The following is a 15,110-nucleotide window of genomic DNA, read 5'->3' as shown; positions in this document are numbered from 1 at the left end:
GGCCCTTACCAATCATCAAATCCTTGCTAGCATCCTGATCTCCAAATTCCAGTCCCCAGATTTGGAGAAATAAATGTTTGCTCTTTAATCCACCCTATTGATGTTATTTTATTATAGCAGCTTGAACTGAGATATTCTTGTCCTTGTGAGAATGGGGATTCCCCGGGCGAGGTCTTCATTCCAGAGGAAGGACAGAAAGTGATGGCAAGGTTCAAGTAGACTTTAGTATTTCTGGCTGTCAGAGTTAAACAGATGGCAAGAGGCACTGATAAATCCAGTTACAATATATCTATTTTGTTTTTCTTTCTTTGTTGTTTGTTCACTTCCAAGGCTTATCCTCTCAAGGATTGAATTTTTCCTAAAATTCCTTAAAAATGGTGATGAAAAATGAGAACACATGGACACAGAAAGGGGAGTACTAAACACTGGGGTCTATTGGGGGGAAAAGGGGAGGGCCAATGGGAGGGGGAGGTGGGGAGGGATAGCCTGGGGAGAAATGCCAAATGTGGGTGAAGGGGAGAAGAAAAGCAAAGCACACTGCCATGTGTGTACCTACGCAACTGTCTTGCATGCTCTGCTCATGTACCCCAAAACCTATAATCCAATAAAAAATTAAAAAAAAAAAAAAAAAAATTGTCATCACCATTATCTCTGAAACACATTTTTACAAGATTTGATATGAATCGAATAACATCTTTCAGAGAGGCAAAAATGTTATAAAACAAGGATAATTAATAGTATCTATACACATGAAGAATGTGGTATTTCACATTTTCCCAGGGGGCTCATGTAAAGTTTGAGTACAAAATTTACAGCTTAACAATGAAAGACTTTTCACCTTTCTTTTTTAATGTTCTGTTCTTTTTATCCTCTGGATGAAGAGATATGCTTTACATTTTTCTCAGTTGCTGTCCTTGAAATTACCATACTGGACATAAAACCTAAATAGTTGGAGGCAGTAGAACCAATTTGTGTCTGCAAATGAGCCATCTTCTTTAAAGTTTCATTGGCTCAAATGAACTATAGTGAGTGTAAAAGTCAGGGTCATAAGACAAAATTTGAATCACAGATATAAAATGTGTGTCTGCTATGACCAAGGAATTTTTCTACTTTCTAAGTGATTACTGAAATGTTTCTTTAAATGTTTTAATCATGTTCACATCTTATTTATCTTGTCCTATACATCTAACCAATCATGCTAGTAAAACCACTCTTATACTGAGAAAATGTACAACTTAAGTTAACAATTACTTAATAAAGCACATCTATTAATTATATGGGCAGCATGTAAATAAGTAACATGATTCTGTGACATGAGATTACTTAATGTAACCATAACCCTAGAATGTATCTGATACTGCTAACTCCCTCTTTTATGCTATAAGAGAAAATGCATTTACAAATCACTGTTATACCTAAGGAGAATTAAAGGCAAGTGCAGCAAGCTCAAATAGAAAAAAACGTAAATGAAAATTTCCAGTATTTCTTAGCATGCACTGTTAGCATGTAACTGTTAAATTAAATTTATACATATAATAATTAAGTCTAATTAATAGTTACTATATAATGATTACGTAGTCACAAAACTTAATGATATTTTAATTGTAATCAATTGTACTATGTAACCAGTGCTTACTGCATTAATCTGTATATCACATGCCCGTTATCTCCTTTGTTTTAGAAACTGGAACTGTAGTTTAACTCCTGCTTCTTAGTAAAGTAACGCCTCTGAAATGTTGAAAATGTACTGGCAGAATGCCAAGAAATCTACTTAAGCTGAAGCACAAAAGAGGTTTTGAGCAAAAAGAGTCTTAATCTTCTAACACCTTAAGTTTAGTGCTATTACAGTAAATGCACCTCCTATCAAATTATAAATGGTTTAAAACTTTTTGACTCTCTCTTAGCAATATTACCCTGTAGGTTCTTGGTTCGTGGTATAAGACTGTTCTGGGGAGTGTGTGTGTGTGTGTGTGTGTGTGTGTGTGTGTGTGTTTAACATTGTGTAATGTCTTTGTGATTTTGTTGTCTCCGTACTATTTGATGGCAATGATGCATAATAAAATATTCTGAGCTTTACTGTTAGGTAAAATATTTATTTACAATAATAGCTTTCTGTGGTCTTTCATATAAGGTACTAAGAGGTTTATTACTATTATGAATTTGTTGATAAAATATCTAACGGCAAACCAGGCTTCAACTGCCAAAAATATACTTATTAGACAACTTCTGCTTACATCATGGTCATTTGATTGCAATATCACATGCTAATATATATAGACAAAAACTATCTTCTTGAAAACAGCTTTAAAGCAGTTAGATGAAAGGATATATGGCATATGGGGGAACAAGGAGTCAACTTACATGGCTTTCTCTTTGAAAACATAGGAGACTAGAAGATAGTGAAACCCCATGTTTAAAGAACTGTCAACCTAGAATTCTCAAGGGCAAGGAAAAACATTCGTTCAGAAACAGAAGGAAAGAGACATAGTGGACATTTTCACATGAAAGAAAAATTAATGAAAATTATCTCCAGAAAATCTGCTCTACAAGAGATGGAGAAGGACTTCTTCAGGTGAAAAAAAATTGGAATCTTTGAAAATAAAGAACAAAGAAATCACATGTAGATGAATACATATAACATATTTTTCCCTTTAGTTCTTTAAAATATTTGTAACTACTTAAAATAAAAATTATAGTAATTCCTAATGGAATTTTTAATAATTTTAGATGCAATGCATGACATCAAAAAGATAATTAGATAAGGGGTGTGTAGGGAATCCACATGGTTTCAATGTTTCATATTTCCTGTAAAGTTTCAAAATATTACTCAAGTATATTTTAAGTAGACTCTGAAAATATAGGTTTGTATTTTATAATTCCTTTAGAATCACTTAAAATAAAAACAAAATGAAACAAAACTAAAACCAAAAATATTGCTAACAAATAAATACTAAAACTTCAAACAATACAAGAGAAGGCAGGCAAATATAGGTACAGAATGTGAAATAAACATAGGGACAAAACAGAAGACAAATAAAAAGCATAGACCTAGATGAAACAGTATCAACATTGGCATTACATTTAATGGTCTATAACAGTGGATGGCAAATTATGGGGACAATCTTGCCCAAGGGCTTTTTCTCACATGTGGCTTAGAGTTGAAGATGGCTTTTATATATTTTTCATGGTATACAAAAGAAAAAAATATGTCAGAGACTGTATGTAGCTCAGACAAAAGTAAAATATTTATTCCCTGCCCTGTTAATTGCTGACTGCTTGCTTAAACACTCCAATTATAAGGCAGATTTATAGTCAATGAGAAAGCGATATTCTATCATATGCTGCCTAAAAAGACACATTTTAATTTCACATGAAGACACAGATAGATTCAAAGGAAATTGATGGAAAATGTTATACAAACAAAAAGCATGAGAGGGCTAGGATAGATATTGGATTATTAGCTGAGACATGTCAAGTGAGAGATCAGTAGAGGAAAAGAGAGATATTTTATTCAGATAAAAGGAGAAATTCGTAAAGATACAAACTGGAGGGATAGATCATCTCCCAAAGATACTGACATCCTTACCTTCAGAAACTTGGAACATGTTACTAGCTGTGACTAAGGGAAAGATGTTGACATGAAAAGATTATCTTGAGTTATCGAAGTAGATACAATTATTAATTGCAGGAAAGTTTAAAACAGAGATATACTTGTGAAGAAGAAAACAGAATCAGAGTGATATGATGTGAGAACAACTAGATTTGCCATTGCAGGCTCTGAGAATGGAAGGAAGCCATGAGCCAAGGATTGTGGGCAGCCTCTGAGAAGCTGAAAAAAAGCAAGATAACAGAATATTTCTGGAGCTTCCACAAAGGAACACAGCCCCACCGACACTTGATTTTAGCTCAGTAAGAATCATCTCAGACCTCTGACTTCCAAAATGGTGGCTAAGGCAATAAATTTCTTTTATTATACAACTATGTCTTTTGTAATTGATTACAGCAGCAACAGGAAAGTAATACAACATACAAATTATAAATGTGTATGTGCCTCATTGTAAGCCTCAAAATACATAATGCAAAGATCAACAAAGCAGGGAGAAAATAGTTCACAGTCATGGTAGAAGATTTTAATACCCCTTAGTCTGATAGAACAGCTATATTAAAAATTTAGTAAAGATAGAAGTTTAAAATAATACTGTGATGGTTAATACTGAGGGTCAACCTGATGGATTGAAGGAATGCAAAGTATTGATCTTGGATGTGTTTGTGAGGGTGTTGCCAAAGGAAGTTAACATTTAAGTCAGCGGCCTGGGAAAGGGAGACCCACCCTCTATCTGAGGGCACCATCTAATCAGCGCCAGTATGGCCAGAATATAAGGCAGGCAGAAAAATGTGGAAAGATTAGACTGGCTTAGCCTTCCAGCCTACATCTTTCTTCCATGCTGGATGCTTCCTGTCCTTGAACATTGGACTCCAGGTTCTTCAGCTGTGGGATTTGGATTGGCTTTTTGCACATCAGCTTGAAGAAGGCCTACTGTGGCACCTTGTAATAGTGTGAGTTAATAAACTTAATAAACTCCCCTATATATATATAATAAGATATATATATATATACACACACACACACACACATATATACATATATATACTCATATATATGTGTATATATATTTTATATATATGTGTGTATATATACACGTATATATACACGTGTATATATATATATATATATATACGTATATATACACATATACATATATATAGTGGTATATATACATATACATATATATATATACCCATATATATATACTATTAGTTCTGTCCCCCTATAAAACCCTGACTAATACAAATACTATAATTTTGTTTGATCTAACTGACATTAAAACACAACAACCAACTACAGAATACATATGCTTTTCATGTACAATTGTCTATTAATCAAAATAGTTCATATGATTGGATGTAAATCAAATCTTAATAAAAATAAAAATTTAAAATACAGTGTTTTCTGAGCACAACTGAACTAAATTAGAGATCAAAAATAGAAAAATATCTAGAAAAAGTCCAAATATCTGAAAGTTAAACAGATTCTTATAAATAACTTTGAGCCAAAGATTAAATCAAAAAGAAAATTATATTTGTAGCTAAATCACGACAAAAATGCAACATACTGCAATATGGCGGGGTAGTGTTCATTTAAATCACTGCTTAGTGAAAATCTGAAGTTATATGGTTCTATTAGAAAATAAGTATTATCTAAAATACATAAACTAAGATTCCATATAAAAATATGTAACAAGAAGGTGAATTCAAAATACATAAAATAAAGAAAATAATTAAGATAAAGCAGGAATCATCAAACTGGAAAAATGATAGAATATAGAAAATATGAATTAACAAAACAGAAAGCTAACGCTCTGAAAAGATCAACAATTTTGTCAAACTCATAGCTAGAAAAAGAAACAACCTTTCTATTAACTAGTGCTTCATCAACTAGATATAAACATGAAAAAATAATGAACACCTACTCCACAAAAATGAACTCAAAGTGAATCACAGACCTTAAGGTAAAACCAAAATCTACAAAACTTTAAAAAGAAAGCAAAGACATAAACTGTCATGGCTTTCACATAGAAAATATGGTGGTTTTTTTTTTGGAAACAATTCTAACACTATAACATATACAAATCCAATTTGATCCTTTTAATAAACTGTACTACAGTAAAATTTAAATTCTTCACTTTTGAAAAATCTACCTTAAGAAATCAAAGAAAGATGTTTATTCTAGAAGATGGTGTATATATATATATATATATATATATATATATATATATATATATAATCTCCACACAATCTTCAAAAAAATCTTCACAGACTTTTTTGTCATAATAGTCAATAACTAAAAACAACTAAAAATGTCCATTTCAGGAGGTACAAATAAACCTACTTGTCCATTAATAGGTACTAGATAAAGTTACATCTGTATGATGTAATAACAGGAACAAGTCCTATAAATTACTGATGCACACGTATAGATGCCAATGTATGTCAGCCATGAAAGCTCAGCAGAGACAATTCAAATAATTCGAGAAAATATTTGCAAACCACATATCTGATAAAGGGTTAATATCCAAAATACCCAAAGAACAATCTGATTTTAAAATGGGCAAATTATCTTGAACAGATATTTCTCTAAAGAAAACATACAAATGGCCAAGAAGTACATAAAAAAAATGCTCCACATCACTAATCATTAGGGGAATGCAAATTGAAACTGCAGTGAGAAATTACTTCATTCGAATGGCTTTATTCAAAGAGATGAAAAAACAGCAAGTGCTGAAGAGGAAGCAGATAAAAAGGATCACTGCTGTTGGGAATGTAAATTAGCACGGCCATTATAGAAAGTGGTATAAAAGTTCCTCACAAAAAGAAAAGTAGAACCACCATATAATTCAGGAATCCTTTGTCTGGTATATACCCAAAGGAAAAGAAATCTGCACCTGGTAGAGATATCTGCAGTCTCAAGTTCATGACAGCATTATACACAACAACCTAGATATGAAATCAACCCAAATGTCCATCAATGAATGAAAGGATAAAGGAAATGTGGTATATATACATAGTGGAATACTATTCAGAATTTAAAAAATGATATATCTTGTCATTTGCATGTCACGGATAGATCTAGAGAACATCATGTTCGGTGGAATAAGTCAAACACTGAAAGACAACTACCTGATAATCTTTCTTACCTGTTGAAGCATATAAAGTTTAACTCGTAAAAATAGAGAGTAAACTGATGTTAGCAGAGGATGGGTGGGTGCATGGGAATGAAGGAAATGGGGAGTTGTTGATCAAAGGGTAGACAGGAAGGTGGACAGGAGAAATAGGTTTTGAGATATATTGCACATTTGAATAAAAGTACAGTCAATAATAATGTACTTTTCAAAGTAACTAAGAGTAAATTTTAAATGTCTCACCATAAAAAATGATGTGAGGTAATGGATATGTTAATGAGATTAACTGAATTATTTAACACTATACATATATCAAAAATCACATTGTACCCCATAAATGTATACAATTATTATTTGCCAATGAAAAATGATATTAATGATATATTTTTAAAGCATCACATTTGCACACCTTAAATATGTAATTTTTGTCAACTATACCTAAATTAAAGTAAATAAATATATTTCAAAGATAATAAAATAAAAACACTGCATGATTCCAAGTATGTACATTTTTACATGTAAATGTAAACTAAATTATAATAATCAAAAGTAGCTAAATGGATACCTAGGGATACATGTAAAAAGGAAGGATAGATTTTAAAGCGACTTGAGAAAACTCTTGAGGGTGACTTAAATGTTTACGTGATGAGTATGATAGATTTAGGGGCATATACATAGGTCAACACTCATCAGATTTGACATTATATATGGTCTTTTATTGTATTTCAATATGTTTAAATGATGTCTTAAAAGATTATATTTATTTTTCTAATTATTCTTACTCAAGTAGAACAAATTTTAATGTTTTAATTTAGAAAAAACAGGGAAAATAGAACAAGTGTTTAAGAGCCATTCAAATCATTTTCAATAAGATTTGCAGGAAAATAATCAGAGTTTAGTGAAAACAAAAAGTAGTTTTTTAAAAACAACTTTTTTTAAAAACTATATTAACCTACCCTCTCAACAACACAGTGGCAATAATAATCCCAGGGGATACTCAAAGAATCCTCAAAACAGTTTTTTACAAAACAAGTCCTTCACCCCTGTTTAAATAAGATAAACTACATAATTTTCTGGTGAGCTTTAGTCTGCACATTTACCTCAGAATAATTAAACAGAAACATAAAAACAATATTTAAACCTATAAAAGGGGACTGCATCATGATCAAAAGCAACTTGTACTTTGTTAGAAATCAATCCTTGAAAAAATTAAGTATCCAATGCACATTTTTGTATTAAAGTTATTAATGCATGTTATTAAAAGATTCGAAGAGCAAATAATTCAGATTGCAATATACAAATGTTTGTTTATTACATTATTTTCTACCTAGCTAAAACCAATAATTAAATATCTCAGGTAATTATATATCAGAATTTACAATTATCTTGATATTGTCTTCATCATCACTTTGAAATCTGAATACATGCTGTGGTTTGATTTAAACACCTATTGATGGTAGACTTCTAATAATGGAGGAGCTACGTTTTATTTATCTTGTTTCCATTATCACTCAGAACAAAACCTGAAACTTAAGGTGGACTTAGCATGGTTTTAAAAATATTTTCAGCTGGGCGTGGTGGCTCACACCTGTAATCTCAGCACTTTGGGAGGCCGAGGAGGGTGGATCATGAGGTCAAGAGATCAATATCATTCTGGCCAACATGTTGAAGTCCCGACTTTAAATTAGGTGGGCATGGTGGCGCACACCTGTAGTCCAAGCTACTCAGAAAGCTGAGTCAGGAGAACTGCTTGAACCTGGGAGGCTGAAGTTGCAGTGAGCCGAGAACTTGCCACTGCGCTCCAGCCTGGCAACAGATCAAAACTCCGTCCCAAAAAAGAAAGAAACATTCTATTACCACAACAACGTTGCCACATAAAGAAGATAAAAATACTGCCAATGTTACATGGGCAGTATTTTTATCCAGAAAACGAAAAACAGCTATTTATTTTCAATGCGGTTTGACAATACAAACATATATACATAAATTATAATCTTATTTTCGGTTTTCATTTGTTTCATACAAATGCCCATGATGTCATGCATGGAGAATAATTCAGAAATCCTAGGACATCTTTGTTGGATGTGGATGCACTTGAATACAAGTATATTTAAATGCTTGAGTATGAATAGGTCCCAAGAGTCTCTTCTTTCAACCCTCTTATTTTATAAATAAGGAAATTGAGGATCCAGGGACACATAACACACTATTAATTGGCATATTAGCTAGTCCTATTAGTCTAGTACTAGTGTATGAGCCACTCTGCCTTCCTATGTTTTGAAAATATCTACAATGCTCCTTTCTCATAAATTCCACTTTTCTGAGTACCTGCAACAGAGATTTAGTACTAATCCTATGATATATCAAATGTTCTAAAATATTAATGAAACACAAAGAATAAAAGTGCTAAATATAGTTTCATTAAGATAATATGTTGCCTAGCACTTTTGTAGGACAGTGGAAAAGGCCAGGAGTATCTGAGAATTGTCCCTTCAAAATGGTTGGACAGTTCTCATATAAATCAGATCTTGGCATTTTTAATTTTTCCTTTCTTTATTTAGATTCACATTTTGAAAAATGAAAAAAAAATCATAAAGTAAATACTGGCTTAAATATACAGATTTTAATTAAGACATAAACAAATGTACTGCAAGCCTGTTATGTGTTTATAATTTGTTAATAAAGTTGTTGGTCTGAAAAAGAAATATATTGTGAAACTGGAAAAAAAGTAGAAAAAATTATTAGGGGAAAGAGGTTAAGTAAGTTACTGGCATCGCTTCCTCCTTTGTGTGTTCTGGATAATATCATTGCTCTTTGTTTATCTGGTTTTTAGGAGTATGTTAGAAAAAAGTGGCTTTCTTAGAAGCTGCCTGACATCAGCAACTGAAGACAGTAATTTGTGACCAAATCTTATTGCCTTCTATTATTGACTACCTTTCATAATCCTTTTCTCTTGTATTAGTTTCTGACTGGTCTTTCCATGAATTTCTTGACAAGCACAGTCTATAAAAATGTAAAGTAATATGGATAACTTATGTCTATGCTTGAGAAATATTTTCTTTCTAAAGCCATTCTTGATAAGAAAATGCATCTTGTATCACAGCTACCATTGCATTCTATCAATATTAATGTACTAGACATGCTCCAATAGAAATATTTTGTCAATGAGAATGTCTTATACATTTCACTAAGAACAGCTATGCCCTTTCAAGCATCAGAGAGACTCCAACATTGGTGCTTCATAAATATTTATTGAGAACGATGTTAAGTTTCTTTTTTAAATAGCGTGTGCACCAAATCATTTTTAAATTCCATGCAATGACCAAAGGGTTTTTGTGAAATCGTGACTTGCATTAGCCACCCGCGCAATCTCACACAGTTATGTGCATTTTTAAATTTATTTAAAAACTATCCTTGTTATGGTCCTTTCATTTTCCAGACAGACAATAAACACTATTTTGATAAGATATGCTGTTAGTATATTTCACTGCATTTAAAATACTATTTATAGTTTATGAAAATGTAAAATAACCTAACAAAACAATTTGAATAAGAAATGTGAACACCACCTATCTAAGACATAGTCATAAATATTATAAATAAATTAAAAAATCTATAGTGATACTGACCAATTACTGATAATCTTTTTCAGTTGATACTGTGTTTGGAGTAAATGCTGCAAAAAAAAAGTCACCATTTTCAGGAAAAGCAATGCCAAAATGATTAAATGTACAGCACTGTGAAATGTCCTGTAATATCCACTAGATGTCTCCAATATCTGACTGGTTACTTTATTTCTCCTAAAGCTATGCATTAATACTGAAATATAAACTACATTTGTATTTTTTTTTCTATAAAAATCATCTTTTTCAAAGCACACAACATTCTTTTCATGAAAGTACAAAAGGAAAGTAACTTACATTCAATATCCAGGTACATGCTCTTTTGGTGCCCTCCAATTCTACTTGCAGCTTCACAGTCATATCTCCCTGAATCTGACAACGTCACATCTTTAATATGCAGTGATGAGCTTCCATGCTGCCCTTTGACTTCGATACGGCCATCTGGGCTCTGTTTACATCAATTCAGGAAAAAGAAAGATTTTTATGCTTGTGTGTGCAAAATGGTGACCAAACACATAACATTATGTTGCTTTCTATGTTTCTCTGGCAAAAAGAAAAATGAAACCCTTTCCGATGTAGAAAGTATTTCTTGTACAGCTAAGAATAAGGTTTTTTAAAAAGCACACGTTTTACATTCCATAACTTCATGAAGGTTTCATGTACCCTGGCTGTGTAATGATAAAAGCATTGCAATGCCTCCAAAGAAAACACAATCACTTAACCTGTTGTTTAAGGACCTCTCATGGTCCTTTCCATCCAAGCACACTTTACAATTTGGATACTGTAAATTCCAATTATTTTGAATTACTAATACTGTCCACAATATCCTGTGCTTGGCATAATAACTCTTCACAGACCTGGCTTACACATTTCTCCTTTTTTTCTCTCTGTATTCACATGGCAACATTCTACTTTCTATCCTTTGAATTACTCGCAAATTTTCATATTATATTAAAAACTGTCTCTGATTGCCTAAATAAATAACTGACTTATTTGAACTACATAATTTTCTTGGAATAGGTTGCTTTTAGTAAAGTCTTATTGGAACTTCAGATTTCATCCCACAGTGTTATATTATAGTTGAACAAATGTGAGAAAATACTTATGGTACTTCATGTAAAAGTCACGTAAACCTCTAGGACAGAAATATTATATTCTAATATTTTATAAAGCAAATTCTGTGATAGTGAAATTTACATGTAGTTGAGTAAAGAAAAGATAGTTCTTCATCAATTATTTACTATGAGTTAAAAACTTACACTTAATTACCTTTATTGGAATGTAACAAGATATATTATTAATAACACAAATTATTCATTTTTATAAGAAAAATAATTATTTCACAGTATCAAAAAGTAAATTTTAAAGTTACATGATCTTCACTTGAAAATAAAAATGTTCTCTTGTTTACTTTATTATACATAATGTGGTTTTCATTTGTGAAAAACTATTGTTGTATACAGTATCAGCATGCTCTTAGTACAAATGTTGGTATTTAAAAGTTATTATCAATATACCTGAAATTATTAACATAAATTCTGGAAAACTAAATGCTGTGGCCAAGTGTGTGATTCCTAGGAAAATTAGAAACCATTCTCACATTCATCATTGGCTCTGTAATGACGCAGAATGTGCATCTCAGTCAAATACTTGCACTAAAAGTCCAACTCCTTTTTTTGTTTCTGAAATTCTAGAGGACAGGTCTCTCTTTGTGCTACAGAAAAACATTGCAAATATCTGAAAGAAAATTCGCTTATAACTTGGCTCTGATTCAACACCTACTGAAGATTCATTTAAGACATCTGATATTTGACTGAGACAGGTTAATGGGCATTTTAGCTGTCTATCTAGTATTTCCAAGTTCTATCACTGAATTAAGAAAGATGATTAGAAAGCAAAGTGTCTGACTGTACCTTATTATTCCATCTTTTACAAAAACGGACTCTGAAATTTAATTTATTGCTATGTTATTTGCCTTTTCAGAAGGTCAGTTTAAGAACTGCTTATTTAAATGGTATTTCAATATTTTTATGATATGATTATTTTTAATTTATTGTCCTTTCAAAAATCCCTTAATCAAATAGCCATGTGATAAACACGATAAACACTTCTTGAATTTATTTCCAACTTAAAGTTTTTGTTGACAATTTTCTTTTTGATTTTTTTTTTATTATTACTACTTTAAGTTCTGGGATACATATGCAGATCATGCAGGTTTGTTACATAGGTATGCTCCTGCCACAGTGGTTCGCTACATCCATCACCTCATCATCCATATAAGGTATTTCTTCTAATGCTCATAATTCAAATTATATAGTGTGTCATGTTTATAAGTTACTTTTTGTGACCTCACCTGACTAGACATTTATTGCCAAATGCAGAATCCAGTTATAGTTCATAGCACATTTGAGGTGGTCCATATTCCATAACTTTGTTTTCTTTCCACTGTGTCATGAAACATTTTTAGAGTCATTAACTCCTTTCGCCTTTTGGGAGACTGACGGATCATGTCACTTAACCACTCAACAATTATTTTGTGTCAGTGCATGTGTGTATGCGTGCGTGTGTGTTTGTGTGTGCGTGAGTATTTATTTTTTATTTTATTTTATTTATTTATTTTTTTGAGATGGAGTTTCGCTCTTGTTACCCAGGCTGGAGTGCAATGGCGCCATCTCAGCTCACTGCAACCTCCACCTCCTGGGTTCAGGCAATTCTGCCTCAGCCTCCCAAGTAGCTGGGATTACAGGCGTGCGCCACCATGCCCAGCTAATTTTTTGTATTTTTAGTAGAAACGGGGTTTCACCACGTTGATCAGGATGGTCTCAATCTCTTGACCTCGTGATCCACCCGCCTCGGACTCCCAAAGTGCTGGGATTACAGGCGTGAGCCACCGCACCCGGCCGAGCATTTATTTTACAATAAGCAGCCAGGCACTGGGATGCGGTGTTGAGCAAACTGTAATGGTTTCTACTCTTAGTGGCATTAAAGTTCAACAAACAAGATAGATATTAATTTTACAGTACAATACAAATAAATGTGAAAAGTACCATGTAGACAGACTATACTATCTTTCTAGAAGTAAGCGGAGGAGGATGGGGTCAGTGTGTTTCCTGACAAGCCAAAGTGTGGTTTGCGATCTGAAAATAGTGAAAGAAGGGTAGTGTTGAGGAGAGAATTCCAGGGAGATGCCCTAAGAGGACATAAGAAAAAAGTGAGAAACAAGAATGTGCACAGAAGAGAGTGAGGACATGTGGTTCTCCTGATGATGGACAGGTAAATAGGCACCAGAAACAGAATTCAAGATAAATGCAGATATGCAAAATAATACGCACCCCCGCATTAGATATTCTGTTTGCCTCGTTCCTGATGGCATTATTTCTCTATTGAATAAGTAAACTCAACTTCAGGTACTTGGAGGTAAAGACAATGCATAACTGCTAAATATGTAGACAGAAATACCAACATTCTCCAAAGGTTGTTAGAATTAATTTATCCAAACTAATGTCTCAAAATGCTTTTAATATTTTATTAAATCCACCAGTTTCTACAGTCATACAAAGAAATTCAAACAGAAACAATCTTTTCCCTCCCTGTAAGATTATTATACTTGCTAATAGCAATAATGATATTTCCTCTGGGTTTGCTCCCAGCTTTCCAATCTTTTTATTTCAATTTTGTGAGCTAACCTCTTGTACAATTACCCTTTCACCTAGCAGTGTAAATGATGTCAAAAAGATAAATCTATGCAATCAAAGTTTTTCACTTACGTAGTTTCCTTATTAGGTCCTGGTGCCTTTTTCTTTTCTTTGATGATACAAACAAAAATTTATTCAACAAAGAGGAATTGAATGTAATAATTTTAAAAAGGCAATATATATGATAAATTATACTTGTTAGAAAACGTTCAAAAAGCTTTATATTTACTAGCTTATTTAATCTCCATGAACCATTATGAGGTTGAGGGTAGTATCTTTTCCATTTTAAGATGAGGAAATTAAGACAGAAATATTCAATAACTAGCCGACATCCCACAGCTTATGAGCAGTAGCAGCTGAATGCCCAAGTTGTCTTGCCCTGGACTTCATGTTTGATTATTTTTGATATGTGATTTGCCACCTGAGTACCAACTCTGAGATTAAACTATGTATGTACCACAGCTATGTAATAGACTACTTTGCTGGGTTCTGGGGATTGAAAAATACATGCAATCAAATTGAAAAGTGAGCATTTTTACCTACTAAATGTGTTTATTTTATTAGTGGCTTCTGTAATTTTTATTTTTAAAATAATTTATTCTTTTTAAAATGAGGATTTCAAACACCAAATAAGATGTTGTAAACATTTGATGGCATGTACAATATTTGGTTTCAAACAGTAGACCCAAAACATTTATTTTTGATTCTTTAATGGGAATGAATAAGTTAGCATGTTTACTTTTACATATAAAAAATGGGTAAGAAAAGCAAAGCCCTTGGCCTCTGCGGTCATAGGGATCAGAGGAAAGAATGACAAAGTATAATGCATGCTGAAATAGATGACATTCAGAAAGGAAACTAAGTTGGTAGACAAAGGCAAGGAAGAGTTTCTTGTAGGTATTTATGTCTAAATGGAAGGACAAGTCATAATGATAAGTCAGGAACTGCACTGGCTATGTAATTTTAGGGGCCAAGCGCAAAATAAAATGTGGGAGTTTCTAATCAAAAACTATTATAATGATAATATACTAACTGTGGCATATTAGCCCAAA

General features: G+C 32.5%; 1 protein-coding gene across 4 annotated transcripts in view; it reads right to left on the bottom strand.

The window, feature by feature from the left end:
• Positions 1-15,110, bottom strand: part of NCAM2 (neural cell adhesion molecule 2) — a 549,137-nt gene that overhangs the window by 136,783 nt on the left and 397,244 nt on the right. For all 4 annotated transcript variants that reach the window (XM_035282876.3, XM_054249026.2, XM_035282875.3 and 1 more), the window contains exon 9: positions 10,661-10,811. In XM_035282876.3, the coding sequence (XP_035138767.1) occupies positions 10,661-10,811 (151 nt within the window). The remainder of the gene's footprint in view (positions 1-10,660; positions 10,812-15,110) is intronic.

This window comes from Callithrix jacchus, chromosome 21 (assembly GCF_049354715.1).
Source record: "Callithrix jacchus isolate 240 chromosome 21, calJac240_pri, whole genome shotgun sequence".
Classification (NCBI taxonomy): domain Eukaryota; kingdom Metazoa; phylum Chordata; class Mammalia; order Primates; family Cebidae; genus Callithrix; species Callithrix jacchus.
The sequence above is the reverse complement of the archived record's forward strand: the minus strand, read 5'-3'. Positions and strand labels throughout refer to the sequence as shown.